The sequence below is a fragment of the Tauraco erythrolophus genome, chromosome 10, assembly GCF_009769465.1.
Source record: "Tauraco erythrolophus isolate bTauEry1 chromosome 10, bTauEry1.pri, whole genome shotgun sequence".
Taxonomy (NCBI): domain Eukaryota; kingdom Metazoa; phylum Chordata; class Aves; order Musophagiformes; family Musophagidae; genus Tauraco; species Tauraco erythrolophus.
In genome coordinates, this window is record NC_141474.1 from 29,826,231 (window position 1) to 29,854,163 (window position 27,933).

The 27,933-nt window shown below is 44.3% G+C and overlaps 1 protein-coding gene across 1 annotated transcript in view; it reads right to left on the reverse strand.

The window, feature by feature from the left end:
- The window catches only part of GLIS1 (GLIS family zinc finger 1), a 207,053-nt gene extending 183,845 nt beyond the window's left edge, over nucleotides 1-23,208 (reverse strand). Inside the window, exon 1 of the mRNA XM_086617543.1 lies at nucleotides 22,857-23,208. Coding sequence (XP_086473669.1) covers nucleotides 22,857-23,208 — 352 coding nt within the window. The remainder of the gene's footprint in view (nucleotides 1-22,856) is intronic.
- Nucleotides 23,209-27,933: the final 4,725 nt, after the last annotated feature.

The following is a 27,933-nucleotide window of genomic DNA, read 5'->3' on the forward strand; positions in this document are numbered from 1 at the left end:
CTTTGTCAGAAAGGACAACGTCTTAAAGCACCCAGAGCTGAACAGAATCATTTCTTTTTAATTGTTTCTGTTTCCTGTTGTGTTTATTCCACTCCATGAAACTATCTTTCCTGTTATTCTTCTCAATTGGGTCTCATACTGGTATCACTCCACCACTAAAACTATATCTACAAAACTCCCTATAAAAGCCTGAGTTATAATATCACAGTTTAATCAGCCCTAACCTGACTAGCTTAATAAGGAACAATTGTTTAAGTAAGAAAATGATTTATCTTGGGACTGTGAGGCAGATAATTTTGGTTAAATTCTTCCAGATGGCTTCAAAGTCTGAAAATTAGCCAAACCATTCACCAACCAACTGAAAGAGCCTGGATGCTTTCCCTGGCTGATTCATAAAAAGAACATGTTCTATATACTCTATATGGCATGGTACTCTCCAGTCTTGGCCACCAGCACAGGGATATAATTAATCAGTATTAGCTGATATATTCTTTTCTTCCATTAATATTAGAAACGCAGCTCAAACACAAACTTCTCACAACCTTTGGATTTGATATGCTTCTCTTCTCTTTGCTCTAGCAAGCTCTAACGGCAGGAAACAGGGCATTGCTGCCTCCTAGCAGCACTGAGAGCCGGGATAACGCTGGTGCTATATGCGTATGTACATACTTATGTATATATTTACGTGTGTATATATGTGTGTCTAGCACAGTGCTTTGAACGTGCTCAATAATAAGGACTCAAATACAACTGTTTCTTACCTTCTAGAACACACCACAAAAGACAGTGGCACACATTAGACAAGAACTTGACCTCAGTGACACCTAGTGCTCAGCTATCCCGCAGCGACTGTCTCTGCGTACCAGCTGGCTTTCCCTGGAGTTGTTCTCTCTTTACAAGGACCCAACATCACGGCCAATAGGTCATCCTTGCTTCCCAAGCACCATCTAGGGAGATCATGGTGTATGATTTTGCCATTACAGGCATCTTCTAAAGGCCTTCTGCCCAGTCTGTTTAGATTCCTTCAGCATTGCCCCAGCACCACCAGTCTGCATCTGCCACAGCAGGGAGATGCAGAAACACAAAGCAGCAGTAAGCAAAAAAATACACAAAGAAAAAGCAACAGGTGGAAGAGAAACAACCACTCTGGCAAAGCATGACAGGACAGAGCAAGCAAGTAGAGAAGCTGGGGGAGCCAGTAAGAACCTTTTCAGCAGGAAGCCACATTGAGAGGAACGTTGCAACTGCAGGGCTTCCTCCCTGGCAGCCTGGTACCAACACTTTAACTCCAAGGACAATTCTTTGATGAGACAGGAAATCATTAATAGCATGACTGGTTTTCGCAGTGAAGCAATATCTGTTGGAGCTGAAGGAACTCATGTGTCCTTCAACTTACACAGTTCCTGTCCTATCGCTAGCACCACTACGTAAAACTCCAAATGAATTTTGCCGACAGAACAAGTGAAGCTTAGCAAACAAGACAGAGTTTAAACGTCAAGGAGAGGGCTGTGAAAGACAGCTGAGCACTAGGATAGAGGGGACACAGAACCTCTGTTCTTGGTGGTGTGTAACAGACTTGGCAAAGATCACAAGAAATGGTGTGGGGAGCGTTGATCCTGGCTGGGGAGAGGAGGATGTCCGTCACCTCTCGAGTGTTGGCCATCACCGCCAGCCATTTTCACTGGCAATTAAAAGCGCTATTTTTCCAGGAGAGCCTGACAACTCAGCTATGAGAGCAGAGGGTTGTGATGCCCTCACAAAGCTTAGGGGTACCATTACCAGTATAAGCCAAAACACAATACTCTTCTACCTGCCCTTTGCACTCAGCATCCAGTTTCCCATTTGAAGATACCATCCTTCTAAAAGTCATAAGTTTTTCCATTTTATGTAGGACTAACCCGCATTTTGTTCAATACTGTCCATTTTCTCCCTTTCTTTTTTTTTTCCTGCACAAATGTTGTGCATCTCTGATCTGATCATTTCAAAAAAAAATCATTCCCATTCTTTCCAGTCTCAATCCAGTTGTTGGTTTTTTTTTTTTAAGTCTCTGATTTATTATTCAATCCATCTTTGAAGCCTTTTAAAATTCTGCTAAATTCTTCAGGAAGCAAAATATTAATATAACAATATTATATTACTTCCAGTGTTATTTTCTATTCTATTCTTTTTATTCTCTAACATCTGTTGTTTTGGCCTATGCCATACGGTTGGGGAAGGAGGGCTGAAATCTCTATAAAGAAACATCTGCATTACGAAGATTTTCACCTTCTAAGGGGAGAGAAGGCTTATTCCAAAATCTCAGGTAGGTAGGGATGTTTAACAGAAAAAAATAAAAGAAAAAAAGGGGAGAGGAATTTCCACGGGATTTGTTAGAACGCAGAGGTGTACTTTAGCTAACAGGTTTTCGAACACAACTTCGATGATACTAGGTACAAGGTCTTGCTTCAACTCAATTAAATTAAATCACACAACACTTCAAAAAACACCTCTATTCACAGAAAATTATATTTCTTATATAGCTTTCTCATTTTGCAAATATTTTTAGTTATCTATCCTGAGAAGTCCAAATGAAAGCAAATCATAAATGTGCCTGTAATTTGAATTCCTTCCCTGTAGAAGATATTGAAGCATTTTATTCATTTAAATACTCAAAACCTGTAATTTTAACACATTTTTACCATTTCTCATCCAGAAAAGATACTGCTTTACATGAAAAGTAAACAGCTATTAATTTGGCACAAGTCTTTCAGTTATGATGAAGAGGTTACAGGAAGGAGGTGAATATTGTACAATATATAATTTTACTTTGTTGTCATAGAAACTACACTTAGAATTTTCTTGTATTTGTAGTGAACAGTGCTTCTAAAAGTCTAAACTGATAGGAGGTTAAAATGCTACAGAAACCAACTCATGAACTCAAAGCTATCTTCTCGTGCAGCAATTTGTTTGTTCTAGAGAAGATGCAGCTTTGAGGAGGACTTAGGTTAGCAAAATTCAGCCACAGGCAGCTAAAACTCCAGAGTGAAAATGCTGCACCAAGCCAGAATGTGTCCTCAGACACATCCATGCAGCTGAAATCAGTAGAAATATTCCAGGTTTGCACCTGTGTAACTGAAAGCAGAATGCAGGAATCTGCCTTCCCTTTGGACTTAATATAAGACAAGAAAACAAATTCAAGCTGTTCCCACTTTTTATGTTTACCAAAATCCTATAATTGCTCTCCACAGGAAATACTTAGAGGATACTCTCATCCTGACACGCAAAATACTACACAGGGTGAATCCCTACGAACTTAATTACTAGGAATTCTGCGCAAAGCCCCACAAATCAAGGTGTGCAGAAGCAGCTCCATCTAACTCTTGCTGATTTACCCCATTTGCACCCGTATGAGCAGAACTCAGAGCATGCTTACAGAGCAGTTTGTGGCAGCGTCAAAGGCTGCTCGCACAGATCTGCTGACTGGGAATCCTGAAGCACACAGAACGCATGTAGCGCCAACAGCAGAAGCAGTAGGCCGTAAAGGGTCACAAGTTCTTAAGCAGAACTGAATAAATTCACTTGAAAGACCAGAAATACGAGGTGGCCAGTAGCTCACAAAGGGAGAAAAACAAAACTCAAACTTTCCAAAGAGCAAAAGCTTATTAATCTTTTTCTTTTCAGCTTCTAAAGTTTTATAACCATATATCTCACCTATAAATACTCAGTCTAAGACCAATGTGTCTTGTTCCGTGTAAACTCCCCAATCAATGCTGCCTCCTTTTCTATTAATCCTCCCTTTAAAATACGTTCTTTTATCAGGTTTTAATGTCTAACATGATTTAATCAGGAACACATGCCTCATAAATATCATCTGTCATGTTCCATTAGTTTCATGTGGAAAAGTACAAGTCAATAAACAAAGGTTGTGCCATAAATCTGCCTTGAACACATTATACCTCAAATAAGAAAATAAAAACATGTGTGTCCTTTGACCTGGATAGTCTTAAAATGGAACTTCAGGTATTGTCTTATGCCTTTAAAAATGGCTAAAGCATTCGCAATTAATTGCGTACCTAAGCAATTTCAATTTACATAATGTTGATATGGAGACGGTGATTAAATAAGCACTATGCCTTTAAGGCACCTGTTAAATAACATCTCTGCCTCTGGGTTAAAACTGATATCCCGGGCTGCACAATGAAAACCAGGTCTCTCCACCATGCGACTCCGCTGTAAAAATCCCTCATAACTCAGAGGAGCCATTGGGTTCAGTTATTAAAAGAGAGAGGGGAAGAAAGGAAAAAGAAAGGGGAAAAAAACCCAAAAAACCCCAACAAAACACCTTCTCTTGTGCGCTGCATGGAAATGTGGATGCTGTAAACACCAGTGAGTCCAAACAGCACACGCGGGATCCCCGTGAGCTCTCCACAGTCCCTCCACTTCGGGGTTGGTGGGCACTAGCTTGTCACCAGTTCTCTGATTGTCCAGGTACATAAATAACACGAGGTACTCGGTTTTGGTACTTACACCAATGATCAAATCTGAGGCTTGTGTCATCTGGGAATTTTTATGTAAGGAAATTCCCGGCCTTTCCAGAGTTGCAGGCCATGGTCAGCGTTTTCAACCTCTCCTGCTCTCTGCTGCACACAGCGTTCTGTGGCTTTTGGTATTTTCCACCAACGATCTCAGTTTGTTCTAGGCTGTTGGGGATTGCTTTGTGGCTTGTGGGTGGTGTGGGACAGATGCTCCCTGGACTGAGTATCCATTGCCTGCAACAGCAACAACCTGGATTCAACTGTCCAAGTGGTCCTTCCCAGTCCCCTGCTCCTACCAGCCCAGTGGGATTTGGATCAGACACCCTCCCTGCCCAGCCTTCTGCCCTACAGCAGCACAGACAAGAAGGGCCAGAGTTTTCACTGGGGACCCTGTCCGTCCCCAGCACCTTTCTGTGTGCCTGTTGTGTCCTGTTGCTGGCCAACTTGCTAGGTGGCTCACTCAATTTAGCTCTGCCAGAAGCAATATTCTTTTCCTGAGGTCCCACTGACTTCTGCAGGATCTGGAAAGTGGCGAACAGTTCTGATTCCTGTCTCAAAACAGGGGCATTGGACTGACAACAGCTCTAGAGTCCTTGAGAAAGGAAATCAAACGTTTTGCTCTCCTGCATGGTGAAATCTGAGGAACAAGAAGGTTACAACTCAATAGTTCGATTTTGAAGCTTTAAAAAGAAAATAAAGAGTATCTGTTTTTTTCCTTAACAACCACTCTGATCACACACACACACACTTATTTCCTGTAGGTCCCATTTCACCTCTTTGTGCAGATGGGCCTATACTCACGTACAAAGTAGTTGATCTCCATTGGTTTCTGATTTTTCCTATTCCTCCAGCCTTTTCCCCGTGTTCCCTCCCTTCTATGCCCAATTCCACCTTCACCTTCTCCCAACCCTTCAGCAACCAACTGATCAGCATAGGATGTGCACAGATACAGATGGTCTGGGTGCCCTGATCTGCTCATCATTCACCTCTCAGAAGGAAACGAGTCAGGCCTCTTCCTGCCCAATTCTGCAGTTGGAGCGTTTGCTCCTATGGGGAACAGCTGAAGTTAACATTGATCAGTTTTACACAAGTCCGCACACAAGAGTTTTCTAGGTCTCACTCCTTTCTCAAATGTTCACCTTTGGAAAACAGAAGCTGGATGTCTACAATGTGAGCAATTCACTGGTTCCTCTGCCTTTGGATTTGGAATTACAAGATAATACTATTAGTCAGGAACTGGTGAGGTCTCGTATAGTTACCAGGCTCCGACATTCACTTACTCAAATCTCTATCAATTGTGTCTTGTTAAATAATCTGCTGGAGTTCATCATCTTGTTGTAGGAACACCCACTGCCCTAGGACTTGTTCCACCACTAAAACTGTCCAAAGAATGACAACGTGCCTTATGACACCTCCCTGTGCTTACCTGTGCAGGGCAGCAAGCAGATCTCAGCTTCTGCTGCTCTCACAGCACTGCTGGGCTGAGGTTGTTCCCGGGATATACACCTCCTTATGGAGCTGCTCTGGTTTCCCAGTCACACCTTCCTGGTACCAGTCAGGTCAGTTCCAGTGCAGGTCAGCCAAAGCTGTGACTGAGTGTTTTGGGGATGGGAAGAGGCCACGTGATGAAAGCACAAGAGGAAGAAGATGATAGCAGATATAGGCAAGGGAGGAGGAGCCAAGCAAACGAATCTCACATTCAGCCAGTGGTGCTGATGTGGCTGATGCCTCATGCAAAGCCATAAAAAGCATTCCAGCACCACAAAACTCCTTCAGTATTGCTGAGCATCGCCACTGAATTTACCTGAAAATAATCAAAACAGATTTACAGCATCACCGTTGTGAGTCTCTGCAAGGAAGGGGCTGACAAGGGGGATTCCTGTCACCACAGGAACTTCCTCACTCTCACACCACTCAGTACCACCAGACCCGTGGGCCCACGTTAAAACTGTGAATTGCGCAGTACCACAAGACTAAGACAGCACCCAGTAGGGTGATCATCATCACAGCACCCAGCAGAGTAACCATCACAGCACCCCGATGCAGCCCTTCACAAGTCAAGAGTTTAGAGAACCAGAAATGGCTGGGCAGTGACTCAGATCTCCGGAGCAGCTCACAGGACACACTGGGAGTACACAAAGTATTTTATTTAATATGTTAAGTGAGAGGACGCTTCACGTTCTCAGTGCCAGACACAGAATCAGTGTATGGTACGCAGTTCCCAAGTGCTTACTCCCAGGCTACATCTAACCTGGCTGAACACCAGGGCCCTTCACTGGCAGAGGAACAAGTCTCTTCCAAAAATCTGCACTAATTACAGCTGCTCTCAGGGCCCTTATAAACATCAGGCTCCACTTTCCAGCTCTTCTGTTTCCTTTTCTTTCACTAACAAAATTTTTAAAAGAAAGCTAGTTTTCTGGGTCAGAAGACTCTACACATCAGAACCATTTGATAGGAAAGTCATAATACTTGTAATTCCCTGAGACTTTTTATCTTGCACATCTCAGACAGACTCCAATGGTATCACCTGGCAAGGAGTCAAAGGAGCTCTGCTACTAAACCAGCATGATAAGATCGGCACTGAGTGGAGGAAACACCAATAAAAATCCCCCACTTTTCCCTGGATTTTCATCCAAACAATTGAGTATGTCACTTTAGTTCCCCCCTCAACAAAGTCGCGGTGCCTGAAGGTTGGCCCCATCCTCCCTCAGTAACACTAAATTAATAAAAGTGCAGTGTGCTTTCTCTGAGTCGCTCTCCCACCCTTCTGCTTGTCTATGAGGCCTCTACTCCTTGATGGAACAATAGATTATCACATGGCATAGCTTTCTAGGCAACTGGCAGCATCATGTGCTGGAACTCACGATGGGAAGAATTCAGAATTAATATTATTGCACCACTCACAGAAGATTCCATAAAAGGAGACCCACAGAAGGCATGAACTATATAACATTCAACGCTAGAAGACTAAGTGCCAGATCCAGAGAGGTGTTTAGGCATTGAATTTCCACTGATGTCAATGGGAGTTAGGTGCCCAAATACCTCTCTGGATTAAATGTTTAGTGGAGCAAACTTTAAGGCTTGATTTTTCAGTGGTACGACAGTTCCCACAAACTCTTTGGCACCTCCTTTGAGGAGCAAGTCCTTCAAAGGAATGCCTAGGAGACTCATCACACGTTCATCTCACCTGAAAACAACCATCCAGTTCTCAAAGGAAACAGACTGGACCTGATAAGCACATGAAAAAAAAAACCACATCTTTTATTATATTGTTTAGGTGTCACTGCTTGGATTCCTAGAAGCGATTTAGCTCCGTGAATCTCTAAGGCAGGATCCTTCCTCTACTACCAGGCTTATGGAGTGGCAATATGACAGGAGGCATCTGACAGCTACTGCATTGTGGAAGAATACTTGATGGACATTTGCTGCTCATTGAAACTTACAGATTGTTTTCAATTAACATAGGCATCACTGAATTTCACTGGCTCTTAAAACAAAACCAAACCAAACCCCAAGAAACCTGTCCACAATAACATAAACCAAGAAATTGATAGGATTCTGCAACTGATCATCTACAAAGAAACTGAACTGCACATGCTCTTAGCAGGCACTAATGGGCAATCACTTGCCCTGTTCAGAGATATAAATCAAAGATACCACCCAAAGGAAAGGGGAAGGGAAGAAAAGGCCCTTGTGATGACAGTTCAGATTGAAATTAATTTGCCCACTTGCAGAAATTCTGAGAGTGTTTGCTCTTGATTTTTCATCCCCACCACATGGCAGCTGCTTTCTTCCAAAGCACACACTTGCTCTGTTGTGGGCTGTTGGAGCAAGACAGCCAACGCTGGAAATAGGCTTGTCCCATGGTGGCATGGCAAGCAACGGGCACAGCAGCCACACCACAGGGTGCACGGAGCTGTAAGTACATACACAGACACAGACTTGTGTCTGGCCCAGGGCCTGACAGAGAGGCAAGGTGTCACACATATAAATCTCAGGCCAGGGAGCCAAAGAACTCAACCGAATTTTAGTCACATGGGTATCTCTCAGTTTCCCTTGGCTGCCTCAATCAACTGGGGCCCAAAGTTGTAAAACCTGCCCACAGCTGCTCTGCTCACCCCCAACCTGATGTTTCACACTGTGACTTTATGCAGGCTTGTTTGGGTCTAACAAGGTCCTTATTTTTCTACAATGCAGGAAATAAGGAAACCAGCCATCAATTATTAGAAGCGCAGCAGATCTGAGCCGCGTGGCTGTAAAACAGATTTTTCTTTAATGAAACTGAGCTGGCATTTGCCAGAAATAACAAGTGCCCAAGACCAAAATGTAAATCAAAACTAAAGGAGAGTTTTCAAAACTTTGAATCATTGGTAGCAACAGACAAGCTCAGAAGGAGGTTGGTATGATTTTGGAATGTCTTAAAAATGTGTGACTAATATGACTTCTAAAGACATTATTTGTGAGTTAGTATTTCAGTCTCCCCACAGAAAGAAAACATCGTGACCAGAGAGGGTCACAATGTTTGCTGTAATAACTGTGTTAGTATGTCACTGTTGCTGTGCTAGGAGGGAGGCTAAGAGCCTTTGTTTTTGTTTCAGAAAGCAAAAAAAGGGGAGACATTGATGTTGAAAGTCATCACTGCTTGGTAAGAGAAGGAAGATCACGGCTGTTACCCTTTCCCCACATGTCCAGGTTTTAAACCCAGCACTTGGTTTTAGTTGGTCTCAGCCCAGGTCCTAGGAGACAGCAGGTTCCATCACAACATCTCGGAATAGAGACTAGTCTAGTCACGGAGGAGTGGTGCCGTTTGCTGAAGACAGAGACATAACAAGAGGAAAGAAAGGGCAGGTTTGGAGGAAACATTAGTTGCTAGTGATTGCCTTCCCGTAATTTCTGTCGAAACGGTGTGATTGTGGTGTGGTAATGCTCCTCCTTCCCCAGCCTGCCTCCTACTCTGTCATGAAACCCAGAATGAGGCCCTAACTTTGGCCTCAGTATGGATGCTAGGCCCAAGGATGCAAGGCAGAGGGCACATGAAGGAAGAGCACCACCAGGCTTGGCAGCAGGAGATGCTCTGGAATCCCATCTTTTACAGATTGCAAGTGGAAGCCGCTGGGATGGTCCAGCTTGTTTGCCTAGTGATTCCACCATTGAATGCAATTGTCCACGGTTGAAATTAATCATTTCTTCTACAGGAACATCCAAACCTGGCTCAGCAACTCTAAATAACGGAGGATTTATCACATCCTTTGCCAAGCTGTGCCAGGGTTAATTATCCTTGCAGTCAGAAACATGGGGTCTTCCTTCTTGTTTGATCTTTCTTGGTTGCCAGCCACGAGATGCCATTCTGCATTTATCTGGACCCAAAAGAACATTCAAGTATCCCATATTTTCTCCACTGGTGCCATCTCTGGAACAGACCAGACTGCCTCTAATCTTCCAGTAGTCCATCAGTATCACATATGTGTTAGCATCTTCCAGCTCTTCTCCAAAATCTTTGATTTTTCAAAGCCGTTTAACAAAGTTTGAGCATTAATCCATCTTTTTTCAACTAGAGTGATGCTTAACAGAAAGATAACATCACTTCCCTACACTTTTTAATAATATATCATATCACCTCGTATCCCATTAGAAATGTGTTTTCTCATCCCAATTCAATATTACATCCCAATCCTTTATAGCGTCACTGCCTTCCAGGATATAAAGCCTCCCATCTGTAAAAAACAGTTTATATCCTCTATGCCAAGGTACAGTCTTATGTGTCTGACTGTGTGAAAATATTCACTGTCTGGTTCCTGATCATCGCTTAAGAAATCCATGTCGCATGCCAGTCACTTCCTAATTTTTATTTGTTATTCCCTTAATCTGAAGCAACTGACAAACTTTACTGGCAGTGGTTTTCTATTTTCAGTCAGGATTTCAGCAGAAACTACTAGATAACTGGGAACAAAACTCAGACTTTCAGAGTTGTATACAAAATACTGTCACTGTACAAAATATTGTCGTTTAGTGTGGAGCTCAATTTCTATAGATAAATCAGTTCTCACTCCATTCAAAAGGCAACATCATTGTTTTCTATACCACTATTCTTCTGTCATCAACATTGCATTTGACAGTTCAGAAATGTATCCCAGAAGCTTAAGTCTAATCTACCAACACATTTACCTCTGCCAGCCTCACTCTTCGGCTTGTTATACAACAAGAACAAGCTTGACAAACTCTTTCAAGAAGCAGAACAGCTTCCTTCAGCCGCTCTGTTAATGCAGATTTCCTCCACAATATATCCCCAGTTCTAAACAGTCTAAACTCCACCTGGACCATAAGGATGTAGACACGACCAATGACTAAAGGCCAATAGTGCTGGAGGACTTCAGCATGGTCAGTTAATTTTCACATTTGGAAAACAGGATGCATTGTGAATGAATAATAATAATAATTCAATGTGAGCCTAATTCAGTATCAATAAGGCTATTTCCTTCTTCAGAACAATGGTTGGCATTTTCTATCCCCAACAGGCAACCGTTTGTTAGCAATGGCATGTCCCCAGAATGCCACAGAACATTTCATAACTGCTTTGCACATAAAAATCAATCATTTTCCATGCCCAGTTGTCCCACCACTGGCTCTCCCAACTGCTGCTCTTAGAGCCCTTCACAGTCTGTTTTTTCTTGTATGCCTTCTTGGTGTTTTCTTGACAACCAAATGAGAGGACAGAAACACCAACATTAGACAAGGAGGGATTCGAACTTCGTTCAGTAAGTCAGAGAGGATAGAAGCCTGGAGTATTTCAGCTTGAAGGACCTCTTGTAACTCTTTGTAGTGCCTAAGCTGTTGAGTGTGGGAATGAAAAATGTCACAGGAAAGATGGTCAGGCTCAAAGAGTTACATCCCACAGTAGAATTTCCATCCAGTATGTCTTCAAAAACTCCAGTGACAAACAACTTACGGCCTGCTTGGGCACCATACATCAAAAGCTAAGTATACTAGTTAATATTTTTCCTAGAGTCAAGCCCACATAATCCCTGCGGAAGAACAAACCAATATAGAAGGGACAGAAGGTGCTGAATATCTGGTGCATTTCACAAAGTACTTAGTACCAACAGGGAAAACCCACAGCCACGCTCAGCTTCAGAAAGGATGCAATAGAAGATTTTCTTCCATACCAGCAGACTACTTCTGGTGCCTCTGAAGGATGTGGAGGCACCACGCACACAAATTGTAACTCTGAGCTATAAATTGCATTCCATGTTTAGAAGGTCTTTTTTGTATCTAGCGTATACTGTAGATATGGGTTGCTCATCAAACTAGCAAACGCTGTAGTCAGGAGCCTTCATACTGGACGCTGTATGCAGTCTTCCAGATTGTTTTCTCTAGTGGTAGTATCATAACTCATTTTTGCCTAAATGCTAGTTGGTTGTGACGCTATTTTTCTCCAAGTTTCCTCTCAAGTCTCGTATTATCTAGGCTCTGAAACTGCCTCCCTGTCACTTCAGACTGCTTGCTGCTGAAACATCTACCCCATGCATAAAACATCTTTATCACCTCTAATGTTTACTGTTCTTAATTTTCAAGTCTCCCAGCAACTTCTCCAGCAGCTAATAAAAACTCTATTGTTGGCATTAACACTAACCCTTAGAAAGGAAAGTTCCCCAAGCAGGTTAGTCCCATTTAAGAAACTCAGCCTAGGTACCACTGAAGCAGCAAGCCTCTGCAAAACACTAGCGTTTTCACTCAAACTTGCCAAACAAACTGTACTTGTAGCCAATCCCATCATAAACTTGGACTCAAAACACTATTGATGATTAGTCATTCCACTGGTTTGCTCTCACTTTCTAGATTTTGGTCCCATTTATACTGGCTTTCTATGACTAATCTTACAAAATATATGCACTGTAAAAGTATTTGTGGAAGTGGCAAACTTATAAGCAAATAGGCATAAAAGTGAATTTTGACAAAGCAGTCCAAGAATTCATGCCAGTAATCTCTGCCTAACAGCTTCTGACAGGATGCAGTAAGAGAAAGGAGATCTCACATAAATAATGTTTCCAATAAAGGTAGCCAAGTCATCCCCTGACAGATTTTGAGTATTTCCACATTCGACAGACCAAAAGCTATCTACACCAGTTGCCATACTTCCACATATTCAGCCCACAATTCAAATAAGTTACAACCCTTTTCATGTATTTTAAAATAAGCCAACAGGAAAGTTGCACAGAGTAAAAGACAGAGGCCAGGAGGCTAAGAGAGTAGAAAGAATAAGTTATTGAGACTCAAGGGCAGGGAAGGAGCAAGTGGGCTCCAGGGGCAAACATCCCCTTAAATTTCCTGCAAATCCATTCAAATCAGAGAGATGCTGAAATGCTTGGGGATCTTTGTTTTGAAAAGAGAACCATTCACACACATAGTCTGTAGCTTATGCTCACAAAAATATGACAAGTCAGCAAACCTTATCGAACAGCTCAAGAACTCAAAGAAAAAGAATGCAAGCCCATTTGTGGTGAGTTGGCAAGAGGAAAAATAAGAAGCAAAACTGCTCAGATGAAAAACGTGAGACATCTTTTTCTTTTGCCAAGTGAACTGAGTCCATACTCACAGAACAAACTTCTACGCGTTAGACCTCCATGGCTCAAGTCTGCCTCCTTTTTATCCACTCTTGGTTTTAAAATGGCGTCACTTCAGATTTACACCAGAGCTACGGATAATGGAATCAGGCCAGCTGAGCTTCAGTTGAACATAAACCAGCTCTGACGACTTCAAGGAAACCGAACATTACAACAATCAGATATCCAGAAAGGAGGAATTTAGTGTTGCTTTTTCTTCTTCAAGTCCCGGGAGACAGTCTCAGCTGCATGCAAAATCTGTTCTGCCAGAGCGATGAGGATCTCAGGAACCTTGTAGTAGCTACCTGCACCTCAAGCCCTGGGGGTATACAATCCATTGGCTGACTTCTGCCTCAAGAACAACAGCCATAAGAGACTTTTCCATCTGCTGGAAGGCAAGGGCAACCCTGAAGTTGCTACCTCCAGCAAACCAGGGGGGAAGATTTTCCTCCCAACAGGTACTTGTTACTGGCTATTTCCAACATAGCTCCCGTAATGTAGCCTTCTTTCCCGCACCTCAGCATGTCAAGCACTAAAATAAATGGGAGAATTTGTTCTGCAGCAACAATTCCACAACTGGCAACTTAAACCAGATGCCAAGCAGTAAGAAGCCCGACTGAAACATTCCGTTAAAAACCTTACTCTCCCAAAGATAACAAATAGGCATTTTGCACTTTTCACCACTCACACTGGAGGAGAGTTATCAACAAGGGCAAGCACCACGTACTTCATGGAGCAAAGAGAGAAACCTGGTCCAGGTGCGCAATGTGTAGAGGGGGTACAGCCACGCTCAAGCAAGTGCCACCCCAGTGCAGCATCCTGCAGTAACACCGGATCAGATCTCAAACACAGCACAGCCACATCACCCGACCGCTGCACCTGAACTAACAAACTCTGTCCCTCAGCATAGAAAATTAAGCTGGCCCTGCTGGTGTGCCGAAACAACCGCGCTGTTTCTGGCTCCAGAACTGGCTCGTCTTTCTCTGCCCCGCACTCCATGACACTCTTGCAGTAGAATTATCATGAACAGTACACAGACTTGCCTCAAAATGATACAAGTGGTACAGCCTAGAAGACAGTTCAAGGGCCCTAACTCTCTTCATCTGAAACATTTATATACTTGGCCATGTCAGCTGCTGGCACAATCCTGCACCGTTTTTGCCTGTTTCACGTACAACGGCAGACCACACCAGCTTTAGACCCACGCAGGATCTTGAACAGGAAGAAAAATTAAAGGTGAACGTGCTGTGCTGACTGACCTCGGCATCCAAGCTACTAGGCTGCTTCTGTTTGCACATTTTTCTCTCTGGGAGAAAGTACAACATTTGGATCTCTCTTCTTGCCTCAAAAGAGCATGGATGGGATTTTCAAAAACATTCAGGACTGGCCTCCTCCTGAAGTCGATGCTACAACTCCCCGCGATTTCAACAGGAGCAGCAGGGCAGAGCAAGAGTTCTGAAACCTCATGTGAAATCCTTTCTGGGATTTTCCCAGAAAATACTGGGAAATAAAACAGAAATTTCCTCTTTTATCTGTTCTCATTTTAACACTCTCTTCTCCATCCAGCACAGATGAGGGTTGGGAGGTGGACAGGACTTACAGAAGGAACAATAAGCGAGAGCTGGTTTAGAGTGAAATGAGTCCTTCTGAACGCAAACTGCTGCTTTCCTCAAGCGCTCTTCCTGTCCTGTTTGGTCTTCTTCTCTCTTAAGCATCTGGCACTACGAAGATGTTCCATCAAAGAGCACAACTCACAGTCATCCTAAGTGACTGATCGTTTGCTCTCAGCGAAGGATTCAGGTTAAATCAAAGCCAGCTGCTTTAGAGAGGGCCAGGCGGCTAAAAAGAAGTTGAACTACATAATAATGAAAAATGCAATCTAGAACCTACATACATAGGAAATCCATCCTTATATTTCAAATAAACAACTCTAAGGTATTTAAGCCTCATGCACAGAAAACAATTTTGTAACTTTTTCTTTTTTAAGTCATCCTCTTGCGTTGTTGTTCTGCCCTAATAACTCTGCAATGTGCTACTCATCTCTCCCAGTTAAATATCCTGTTTCACAAGCCCACTCCTAGATATCTGAAACTGCACAGCATTTCTATCTAGCTTTAGGCATCTAGCATTCCAAAGAATTAATATTTAAACTTATTATGAAGGAATGGGGATTGCGTTAAGCATGTAGTATTTAGCAAAACATTCATATTAATAAACTGCTATGTTGCTTGTTTGAAGCACATTTATCATTCTTTAAACTCAAAAAAAGATTATGCTCCAAAACTGACACATGTATCTATTTTCCTTTTAATACAACCAAGACTTAGATAGGATTATAGAGTGGAAGCTATCAAATTTCCATTTTTACAATACGCTTAAATTATATTATCTTTCTTTGCCTAGGGGATTGTTGACTTCAGTATTTAAGTGACTTAACCACAGCAAATTGTGAAAAAGCAGTGAATCACAACACTTACTTTAAATAATCCTCAACCCTCTACCTCTTCTTGGGAAGCACCTCATGTTAACATTTTTATACATACTATTGCTCTTATATCTCTTGATGATAGATAAATGAATAAAAAACCCCTAATCGGTTACGAGATATCACTGATTGTTTTTTCCCTGTTATATTAGCCTTTGATTTACACCTCCGATATGCTCTCCCAAGCCAGCACATGTAATTTGTTTACAGCACTGGAACGCAGGCAAAATACATCGTCCACTGCTATACAACCCTCTACTAGGTATTAAAATACCAGGCCCCTGGAGACACACTTCATATAGTTCAGTGAGTTCCAAAATAAACCAAACCACCAACCCCTTAAGCACTTAAAACAACAATGGAGATCTGTATTAAAAAGTTAGTTTTACAGTATTTGATGATGTCGCCTTAGTGTCATTTTTCCCTCTGGCTAAATACGCAAAAAACCTCGTAAGAATGTATTTGCTTTCCCCTAATTCTAAACCAACTGACAACTCCATAGCTCTCACAAACCCCTCTTCTTATCACATGCATAAATGCCAGAATTAAACGCAGTCGAAGATGTTTTGCATTCATTTAACCCTTAGAATAAATTTGATCGGGTAGATTCAATTACAGTGCTCCTTACCAATCCACGATGCAAAACCATCACATACACTCAGACACAACGACAGAAAAGTCAGATGTCATTGTTAGATTTAAACCAATACAATTGCTCAAAAAAAAAAAAATAGAGCTCAAGCACTTTGTGATGGTTTGACCAAGTTCAATCTTGTAACTCCTAAATGCACAAAACCTTAAAATAACCTGAAACACAGAATTTGGATCTCTTTCCTATTGCAGCTCTGGCCATGTCTCATCTGTTTAAGTAGTCCCCTTTCTACAAATAATCATTAACAATCATTTAATATATCCAAACTAATGACCGTAATAAAATAAAATAAAATAAAAAGGTCCCTGTTCCAGGTTACTAGTGAAGCACAGCCTCTGAGAACAGAAAGTTCCAGGTTCCAACTGAGATTTCACATACTGGGTGCCAGAAATGTAATAGGAGAGGACGGAAAAAGGGGAATTCTTTGCCTCTCTTCTTCAAAGCCTGTGCAGAAAGGTAGTACTGCAGTAGTCTGAACTGATACTTATCTGAATGGAAGAACTGGCCCTTGCTTTTTTTACATGCCCCATTTAAACGCAATAAAACGGCATGAGTGGTTTTAACTGGTCGTTCTGTCTATGTCATTGTAACGCTCCCTGCTCTCACGAGAAGATAACAGCTGTGCCACATTCAGAAACACATACTTTTGCTATTGTTTGCACATTCGTGGGGCAAGATTACACTGTACCACAGTTAGGGAGCACTGCCCTTGCTTTGGAACCCTGTATTCTTTGAGTTACATCAGTGTGCTGGGAAACAGCATTTGGTGGCCAAGAAAAAAAAGCAAACAAGAACAACAGCCTATTAAAAGCAGTTTCATGCACTGCAAAATGATTACTAGATTGCATGCCTTGTTCAAGCTTGTTGGCATATAATGATAGAAACCTGGAGTGCAAAATGGAGCGGTTTACATCTGTATTCCCTCTCCAATTACTCTGCCATCGACATTTTCCACAGTTCTGAAATCACTAAATAGCAGAGGTTCACGTTGCTAGAACAATGGTAATCATCATGCCGAACACGGAAATGATATTCACAGTACAACAAATTTCTCTTCATAGTCCATACGTTACTCCACTTCCTAGCTTGCAGATGGATTTAATACAAGCTGGTTACTTTTCTACAAGCTTTTCCCTGTACACAGGATAAAGAACTTCTGTAATATTAGGATTGAAACACTGACCCAGCTAAAATTAGTGGCAAGACTCCTGTTAATACTAATCGTTTCAAGTAAAATTTTGCCCCTTCTATTCAACATACTGAGCATCTTTGCTCACTGAAATTAAAAAAAAAAAAAGAACCAAAATAACCAACTTTGTTGCAATAAAGAAGTACTATCTCCCAGAAGACTCACTTCACTTTAGTAGTTTTACTAAATAGAATCTTGAAGGACTATCAGAATATAATTTCAAATCTACTAAAAATCCTCAGCATACACTTAAACAGCTTATATGTATACAGAGTTGAACTCTAACATACACATAATCATTTAGATATAGTTGAATACATGATTTAAGATATTCTAAGTCCAAAGCATTTGTAGTTGATGAGACTACTGACAGGAACACAGTAATGCACACACTTAAGTACTTGAAAGATTTAGATATTAAACTTTTTCTTACTATAAAAGAAGAAAGGAAAGGATATTTTTCCTTTCATCCCTTTTAGCAGAGTACAACAATCTCCACTTTCATTCCATGTGTTAATGTAACATTTTAAAGCCAAAATAGGTAATTTCATATTTTTCATTTCTATTCCTTCAAGTAAAACTCAAGAAGTTAAAAAATCTCTTCCACAGATCAGACTCGTTTCCTGTAATCTGACATTATTTGCTATTCCATATATTTCTACACAATATTAAGATAGATACAGTATCTATTCTCCTCATTTTTCACAATAGCTGTATTTTTTTCCTGAAGCAGAAGGCATTTATATGCCTTTATATGACAAGTCAACCATTACATCTTCTGGTTTGTATTTACTGCACATTCTCTATTATCAATCCCTAAATAGCAAATAATTTAATTATTAGATACAATTAAACTTCATTTAAATTCAATCCATGAAAGGGTCATCTTCGATTCAATGATTCTGATTTTGCAACATGAGAAGAACTTCCTTCAGCAGCAAGTAACTGAAAGCTATTTTCCTGTTCAAGACAAGTATTTTAGCCAGTTTAAGGGAGGAGGAGACAGTCACAATTTATCCCAAATTATTTTATGCACATATTCTCTAATCTGCAGTTTCTTCTCCCTTCTCCTCTTACAAAAAAAAAAAAAAAAAGACAAAACAAAATCAACAAAAGATCAACATAGATCATGAAATAAAAAGTTCTGTTACTGCAAGTTCATTTTAAATAAACCTTTAAAATCCTTTTTGTAGTGAGGAGCTCAAATGCCTAACACAGCAAGCAAGAGAACTACAGTGAAAAGAAAAAACAGCTCCATATAAAATTGAGAGAGTTTTGAGATCACCATAGCAGTGAGCCCATTCCCTGTCTCCTCATCAGCCCATATAATATTTACCAGCTCTAGGCAGTTCCATTTGCTCCAGTGGGATAATTCAGGTGAATACAGACAAGGTGTAGGGAAGCAAATGGCAGGATCAGGCCCAAGACCAGTCGATACACCTAGTAAGTCACATAACCAAAACATATGCTTTTGCTTAAGAGCCCAACAGCAGAAGCTGTTACTTATGCAAGGACTGTCCTGCTAACCAAGGGCATAGTCACAGGGGGTTGGAATGGCAAGGTTTAACCCTCCTCCTCAACAGCAGGAGAAAATTCATACATTTCAATACATTGGTTGTATGTTTGCTGAAACCAGCTACAGCTAAAAAAACAAACAAGAAGAAAAAAAAAAACCAACTCACTTTTTCCTTGTCTGAATAAAAAAATACTCTCAACAAGGAAACATCCAACTACTGCAACCTGAACAGCTTATTGTTTTGCCCGCTGTAAGTTAATATCTGAAGTGGTTACTGCAAAGGTCTGGGCCATTTGGATCATTTCCCAGTGGCACAACTAACAGGATAAATCTCGTCATTTCTACTGAGTCATGAATTAGGTACACCGAACGAAACTGGAAAAGAATGAAAAGGAGAAGTGTTTCCTGGTAACAACCACAATCAATGCCATGAAAAAATTGAGATCTTTTAGATTACTCTTTTGTCACCACTAAAGCTTTCTTTCTCAAAAGTTTCTCTCCTGTTGACAATAGTTATTTCGCCCTGTGTTACTTTCAAAATGGTAACACTGTAGCACGAAATTCAACCAAACAGAACCAAAAACACAGAACCCCAGGAAAACATTGTAAAACGGACTTCATACCTTATGGTACAGCTATCCTATGCCGAGCAGACCACAAATGCCTGTAAGAAGCACCGTCTGGGTGCAAATACTCTGCCTTGTGACACACAGGGAAATCAATGACCAAGAAAAGCGTGGTGTGTATCACGGCCAATCATATCAGAAGGGGCAGGCTGGGTGAAAACTGGCTGTTTATTTAAAACAGCTCCCAAACAGAACAAAACATGAAGTACAATTCCAAAATACTGATACTTTCGGTAAACAAACAACAGTTCCATCCTGCACAGTTTAGACCCAAATGATCTGATTCCCAGAAGTAATCCTCACCACCACCCCTCAAGTTTTTCCTTGGCTGTTGATGTAAAAAGACTTGCTCAGGCACGGAAGCATTTTGCAGGATCATAACTTAAACACTGTGAAGCAGTGCAGTTACACCACAGAGACATTACAACAGCAGGATGCTTTTTCCTCATTGTGATTACTTCAAAGCTGTCCTTTTTATTGGTAGGGTAGTGTATCATTTTGATTCATTCTTTTTTGAAAAAAATCCCCCCAAAAAAGTAAAGGCATGTTTAGGAAAAAAAAAAAAAAGGCATTTTTTACAGGCAACTATAAAAATTGATTTTGCTCTTGTTAAAGAGGGTCTTTTACCCTCCCTACTTGCAGCTTTCAACTGTGGATAAACCAAAACCAGGAGGCACATTCTGTAATCTAATCCAGATTGCAGAGGGAATTGCTGGGTACACGGTATTCTGGGGCTGGAGAGCAGGAGACGCACAGCATGATGATCTGAAATCAAGCTGTCATCAGCTTCCTTCCCAAAACCTTTTACTGGATAAATCCGAATATTCCCACTTCTTAGCTGTATCTTGTTACGTCACATCTACATACAGCTGTCCTTGGACCTTTTTTTTATCTTCCTGAGAGAACCAGGGGTGTTGGGAGATGGTTTACACTACTCCTTGAAAGACGAGCAGCAATCCTGTCTGCAGCATAGCTCACTTTAGATACACAGAGCTCTGATTTCACAGTTAGATCACAGTGAGCAATCGAAAGACTTCTGTTATTTCCGAGGAACTGACTCAGAAGCACAGGGTGCTGAGCAGGGCCTGGCAGCTTGTAGTACTCAGTGGGAGAACTCCAAAATGCCCAAGTGGACATTAACGCACTTGCTGACACCATACAGGTCAGAAGGAGCAGTACAGCCCACATATTTGAAATCAGACTCCAGCCCTAAAGTTTACTTTCCGTAATTTCCCCCGAAAACATCTTCACAGTGAAAACAAAACAAAACAAACAAAAAAGGCAAAAACAAAACAAAAAAAAACACAGTGCTGCCGTCTTTGGAAAAATCCAACATTATCCATCAGATCACCACGCTCAGTAAATGAACCCTATCCTGTTCATGGATACTTCCTACTTACTCCCATGACTCAAGTCACCCATATGCTGAAGCAACCACAAGGTAACACCCTGAACAGAAAACGCGTTCAACAAAAAAGAGCAACAAAACTCAAACCACCATTTTTTCCCATTGGTGAAAAGAGGAAATTGATCAGTCAGGAAAGATGAATTAGCATCCCTCAGGAAAGATGAAATTAGCATCCCATTAGAGCCCACCTACAGCTACTATAAGAAGTCGCAAGTGAATGGAAATCACACTTTTCTTCTTATCCTCCCTACATCCCTGCCCTCTGCAGCATCAACAAGAGAAATAAGCATGAAAGGAGGAGCAAGTAGCTCAAAGTGAAAATGAAAAATAACAAAGGAAAGCGCTTCGACAGTCTGCTTGGGTAAGGCAATGCATGAGTAGGGTCTTCAGCGGGTACAAACCTGTCGAGTGGCACCAACCTCACTCGTGAGACCACAGGGACGTGAACATCTCATGAGTCCCTTCTACAGGGAGCAGTCGCAGCAGCACGGCCGTACTAGAGCTCATAGCTGTCCCTCCATACTCCGTGAATCCTCCTTCTCCCTCCCCCAAACCCGGTTCTGTGTAACAGACCTTCATTTCATTCTTGCCAAACATTAACAACCTTTTTTTTTTTTTTTAAATCAGGAGAGAATTGCAGCATTAACAAACAGAAAAATAAAAAAGGTAATTTATAACCTGCTGCTCCACTCTGTCTGTATTCACTGGTGATGAACAAACACGTCCTACAGTTTGCAGGACAGACCTCGCACAGATTGAGGTGTTCATTAACATAACTTCATGGCAATGAAAGGTGCCATCACCCTAGGTAACAAGCTCACAAAAGAATGTGTTACTAGTCCAAGGGCACACGCTCTACTTTTACTTTGCAGAAGAAAGGACAGAAAGACATGCACTGAAAAAAATCCTGGTGGGAACTGTCTTACACCAACAAGATAAAAGCATGTACATCTCTAAAACAGACAACAGGAAAGGACTGAGAAGAGAAAAAGGGAATTACCTTTTTAACTTTACAAAAACATTGCTTTGATGTTAATAACCTTGGGTGCATATGTCTCTGCAAGTGGCTTCAGAGCATAAAGGAATGCTCGAATTGCCTCTGAATCCATCCAGGGATACCTTAGAAGGATTATTTTAAAAGTGATTTTAATTAACAAATTCCAACTCAATTAACAAGTTCTGGCTCAAAAGGGTAACAAACAGATTTTAGTGGGCAATTCCTAACCTATCTTCAGTGCCACTTCTTTAACAACAGAGAGATGAAAATTGGGCATTTGTTAACCAGCGAAGTTTGACCTTACGCCATGCCTTTCAGGACCCGTAATCCCCAGTCTGAGGATTCACTGCCTGAACCCAGCATTTGCAGCAGCTCCTTGAAACACAAACTACAAATCCAAGCAACCACGGTGAAACTGCTGAATAAGAACTATTTGTTGCCGGTCGGGCGTGCTCACAAACAAACACCCCACACGCACGCTCAGGCGCAGGACAGACTAACGCAGTGTTCAGCACCATCCCCAAAACAACCACCTCTGAGAAGCGACCAAACCGAGCGGCAGTCGCTCAGGAGAGCTAAAGAAGCAGCTGGTCTCAGGATTTCTTAAAGAATATTGAGAAACACTCTGCTTCCCATTGGCAAAAAAAAACCCCAGCCTGGTTTATCCTGCACCTTCAAGGTGCAGAGGGGGGAAAAACAAAAAAAAAAAAAAAAAAAAGTTTTAAAGCTTGCAGTTAAATAAACGAGTTAGAAAACATACTGAGGAGCAAAAAGAAGGGGGACAGGGAAGCTTGATGCGCATTTTTGTTCGGTTGGTGAATATTTTTTTGGGTGGTGGTGGCGTTCAGTTCATGCATTTTTAAACTCACCCTTCACGCTTTGATGTTTCTGCGGCTGGAAATAATCTTTGGAGCCTCTAGTGCATCGCGGCTCCTGCGCCCTGGGCAGAACTGGGATCCTCTCGAAGACGCTGGGTCTTTTGGGGATGAAATCCAGCAGAGGCGCTGACATTTCAGGGGGGCTCTGCTGAGGCTCCGCGTGGTCGCTGCCGCTGCTGACAGTGACCCTGAAGGACATCTGAGGATTCGGGAGAGCTTTGCCGGTGCCGGGACGCGTCACCCCCGGCAGGTCCCCCAGAGGCGCTCCCGGGCGTTCATCGGTCACCTCGAAGCGAGCCGGGCCGGCGCTGGCGCTCTGACCCGCTGCGAGCTCACAGTGCATGTCCGCCTCCGGCCGCCGCCCGGGCCCCCGCCGCTCCCCTGCACCGAACGGCACACCGGGTGTCAGCGCCGCCGCCGCCCGTTAACCGCCGCCCGCAGCACGCGGCCCGCCGCGGTCCCTCACGCACGCCGGCCGGAGGGGGAAGAAACGGGGGGCTCAGACCTGGGCGGCGGCTCGCCCGTGAGGGACGGGGAGGCTGGCGCCGCGCGTCGGCTTTCCTCCCTCTCTAGGCAACACCGGCGGGATTTCGATTTCCGTGACCCCTCCGGGGAAGGCGAGACCGGCCGGGAGGGGAGCGGGGCCCGGCACACGGTCGGGGCTGCGTCGAGGCCGGTGCCTTTCGGCTGAGGCATCCGAACAGCGGCCACCCGGGCAACGGCGGACGCGGCAGCCGCGCACGCAGCGCCGCAGGGCGTGTTTGCCAACGGCGGGCGGTCACGCCGGGCTCACCGCGGCCCCTGGGTCACCGGCCCGGGCGACGCGCCGAGACGTGCGGGAGGGAGGGAGGGAGGGAGGGAGAGCCCGCCCGGGCGCGGGCAGCGCCTCGGCACGGCGGTGACAGCCGCGCCCCCGCGCTCCTACCTGGGAGGGGCCGCCCGGGGGGACGCGCTGCCCGCCGGCTCCCGCCGCCCCCGTGCCCCGTCCTGCCGCCGCGCCGCGCTCATGGGGTCAGCCCCGCTCCCCCGCCGCAGGGCCGGCTGCCTGAGTGAAGGCGGCCCGGGCCATTACCCTGGCGCGGCGGCGGGGCCAGCCCTTCGCTCGGGCCAGTCGGGGCGGGCAGGGGGAGGGCTGTGCCGCCGGGGCCGCCCCTCGAGGCTTTGACAGCGGCGCGGCGGGGAGCGGAGCCCGCCGCGGGCCCAGCCCGGCCGCCCCTCGCGGGCTCGTCCCTACGGAGAAGGGCAGGGAGACGGGATCCCGCGCGTGCCGCGGGCGACAGGAGCGTCAGCACCTTCTCGGTGCCCGCCCCGGGGGTGAGGAGTCCCTGCGCTCGCGCCGGCGCTTCCCAAGCGGTCCGTGTATTTTCTTCCCGCATCTATTTCCCACTGCCGCGGGCCTCGAGGGTGTCCTGCACCTGTCCCGGGCATCCCGCTCACGCGTCCGGCTGCCCCTGCGCCAGGCGCACAACAGGAACCGTGGGACGCCCGCAAACCGCCCAGCTGCGGAACAGCTGGCAGCACCCCATAAACACCTTCTGTGCGAAAGCCACAGCAACTGCAGCATGCCACAGCGGAGCAGCGGGAGAGAGCAAAAGCCCTGCCAACGGCCTGCGCCCGGGAAGCGGGAGATGTGTCAGAAGCAGGTGCTCCCTGGCCTGGATGCTGCAGTTTCAAGTGCATTCCGTGCTCCTCTCTATACGGTGGCTGTGCGTCGTTCCCGTCCTACAGGTGCCCGGAGCTGGCCCACTCCATTACAGACAATTAAGCTAGGGCAAGCAGCATAGAGCAGTGACATTTGTGCTGGCTTCTCCAGGCCAGCTCGGGTCTGGAAGCAATCGAGCCGCGTTTATTAGCTTGGGCCTGGTTCCAAACAAACGCAGGCTGAGCTGTGGCGCACAGCGTTTACCAGCGAGGTTTACCAGCCCAGTCTTTGCTGGCTTGGGGATGTCTGCACCCTGCTGCCTTGCATGCCGCTGTCAGCACAGGTGCAGCACAGCAGATCTGTGACACGCTAGGACAGCTCAAAGATAAGAATGACTTGGAGTCACTCCTGGTTTACAGGGGTGTAAATCAGGCAGACATCTGTTTGGAAGTCATGCCTGTTCACATCAGACCTGAAGGAGAGGCTTTGGAGATTTAGCACGAGGAGGAGGGACAGCTACTGAACTGGCATCTTGCTACGCCCCTCCTGAGGAGCGTCCCGCAGTTAGTCGTCTTCTTGCAGCACAGATGCTGCACAGAGCGCCTCGCTCACAGTTTTATCCATCCCCTTAATAACATATGCCACCCTGCGGAGTAAAGGAACGATCAAGACAGGAGGGCATGACTTTTTCTTGGCAAATACTATAAATGTTGTGGGTTTGGTGAGAGGGAGGCGACTCTCCATAAAAGACATGAGATCTTGAGATGGAACAAGCAGTTCTGGGAGCAGCAGTACTAACGAAGTCTCATTTGCAGTGCCTCTGCCCCTTCCTACCCAGCATGGATGCCTTGAGTTCTACCAAAGAAGGAGCTTGCCAGCCTTTCCCTCAACAAGGGCTGTAATAGAGTCTTTTTCTTCTGTAAGGCCACATCTTAAATTGTCAGAAGTTAATAGCACTCTGTCAAATTTGGTTGAAAACTGGTAAACGTCCTCAGAATACATCAGTGGGAGAAAGATGCTACAAAAAGGGAGAAATTCCCACTGTACATCTATAGCAAACAAAATTAAAAATTATCAACTAGCTGGCATGAACACTGAATTTTAATGGAGATATCCTAGGGATTTATAAAAAATGAAGCAAAAATTCTCAGCGTATGTTATCCCTCTGCGTGGCTGTGCTCTACGGCTACACAAGACCTCTCGGTGCTCCGCTAACCTACATCCATTCCCCATTCCCATCGGTCCGCAGGGCCCTCAGGACAGAGCTGCTCTTTCTCTTCCATTTGGAAGTGCTAAAGGCACCTGGCAGTGCTACCAGAAACAGTAATTATTTAAGACACGAATACACTGTGGTAACGGTCTCAACCCCGGTGACGTGAAGAGAGAGTAAAATTTACTGACGGAAATATTATTCCAGAACACAGTGTAACTGGGGTAATCATGCTGCTTCCAGAGCAGGAAAAAAAATACTGTTTAGGAGGACATGGCCTCAGCTTGTGCAAGTTATTACATCTATATTGATACGCACTGTCTGAATATCTAAAACAGAAGGGCTTGCCCAGAAAACAGGTCGTTTTAGATGTGCTGCATAACTTCCTAGAGGGATTTTTCTTTCCTGGCTAGGGATCTTCCCACAGCAAGCAGGGAGAAGGACACACTTCAGCGCCTCAGCTGCTCTGACCTCCTTAACCCACATCATTTTCATTCCCGACATCAGGCCACGCGTGTCCTGCTCTGAACCGACGTTTAATTCCATTTCTTTTTCTCACCGTCACCAGTATCCAGAATATTCTGAGAAATACCGGCAGGTGCCGCCACTGGCCCAGCAATAGCCCGGGGCTGGGCGGCTCCGCGGGCGGGAGGGGACTCGGAGCCTCCCCCCCTGCCCTGGGCACCTCCTGAGCAGGAGAAATAACAAAAAAAAAAGCCTTTTTCACCCAGGTGGCCAGGAAGGCTTCGGTCTGAAGCACATCACAGCTCAACAGCGCGTAGGACTGAAGCCTTCGCCGCAAGGTAAACTTTTCCGCAGCAGGTCATCTCGCAGAGACGGAGACTGCAGAGCTCAAGCTGCGGGTACCCACATTCCTTCAAGAGGAAACAAGGCTCCGTGGACTCAAACCTTCTCTCACAGCACTATTTCCTCCGTTTCAAAAGAGACGTTTGGCAGCTGCCCTGTCTTTGCTGGGGCTATCCAGCTGGAGATGCTCATCCCTGAGCCTGAGCAGGAGAAGCAGGCGGTGGATGGACATCCTCCTCCAGACCTAGCAGTGCCTGATAGAGACATGACAACTAGAGCTCTTCCAAAGCAATGCCTTGGCTCCTCTGGCAAGTCCACAGATGCAGGAGGAACAAGCGCTGGGAGGAGCCTCCTTGCTGAATCAGAAGACGCTTCCTATGTTTCGGTTCTGGAACAAAGGCCAAGCAAGTGCAATCGTGGCTGCTAAGACTGTTTTATGCCCTGGGTCACCATGACTTTGCTGCATGCACAAGCTGTACAGCAAATACTGATTCACCGAATGTTGTCACTACATCCATGAGCTCGATCGGATCGGTGTCTCACCTCCTTGTGTCCTTGTGTAAACCAGTCATTGGCCTTTCTCCCCATGACAGCAATACTCTACTTTTACTAGAAAGGGGGGAGATTTCTCCATTAGCCTTCTTGTTCAACATTCTTGGTTGCCAAGGGCTGTGGGCATGGGTCATAGCATGACCCACAGCTAGCCTAGTTGCTTCTTCCCTCTTTTGATGAAGTCGCCATCACCAAAGCAGATCTTCCAGTTGAGGCAGATAGGCCATCTTCAGTCCCTGAAGCTGGTCCCTGGGGGCTGCTTAATTTCAAGTCAGATATGAAAGGTGAGGATGCAATTTGGGATAAAAACCATCCATCGGAATGCAACTTGCTTGCCTGAATATCCTCTCAGTTCCCCAAGCAGTTCTTCTGTGGGAGGAGAGGAATGAAGCAGAACAGACACAGGTAAGGTGAGCCGCACAGAGCAAACAAGCAGAGCTGAAATATTAATCTCTAGTTCACATACCGAAATCCCTGCTTCCACTCCAGCAGGCAACAAAATTAAATTTCAAAAGGATACAATTGAAATCGTGAGGCCTTTGTGTAACTGCTGCAGTATAGACAGAGGTGGGAGGTGTTACCATACACATGCTGTTGATGCAGGGCAAAACAAGCTCTCCGCTGGGAGAAATAACAAACTTCGTTATAAATAACCTGGTTGCAAAGGAGCTGTCGATTCACATGCAGCAGTTTATTTACAAAGGCACGCCGAGTCCAGACTTGTTTTTGTTTTAATTTACTGCACCACAGATAGTAAAAAAGCAACAACCAAACAAAAACTGAGCCAAAGGGATTGTCTCCGTAAGCATGCCTGTTTCTTAGAGATTGCCATATCCCTTTAAGGCAGCACAAAGCCC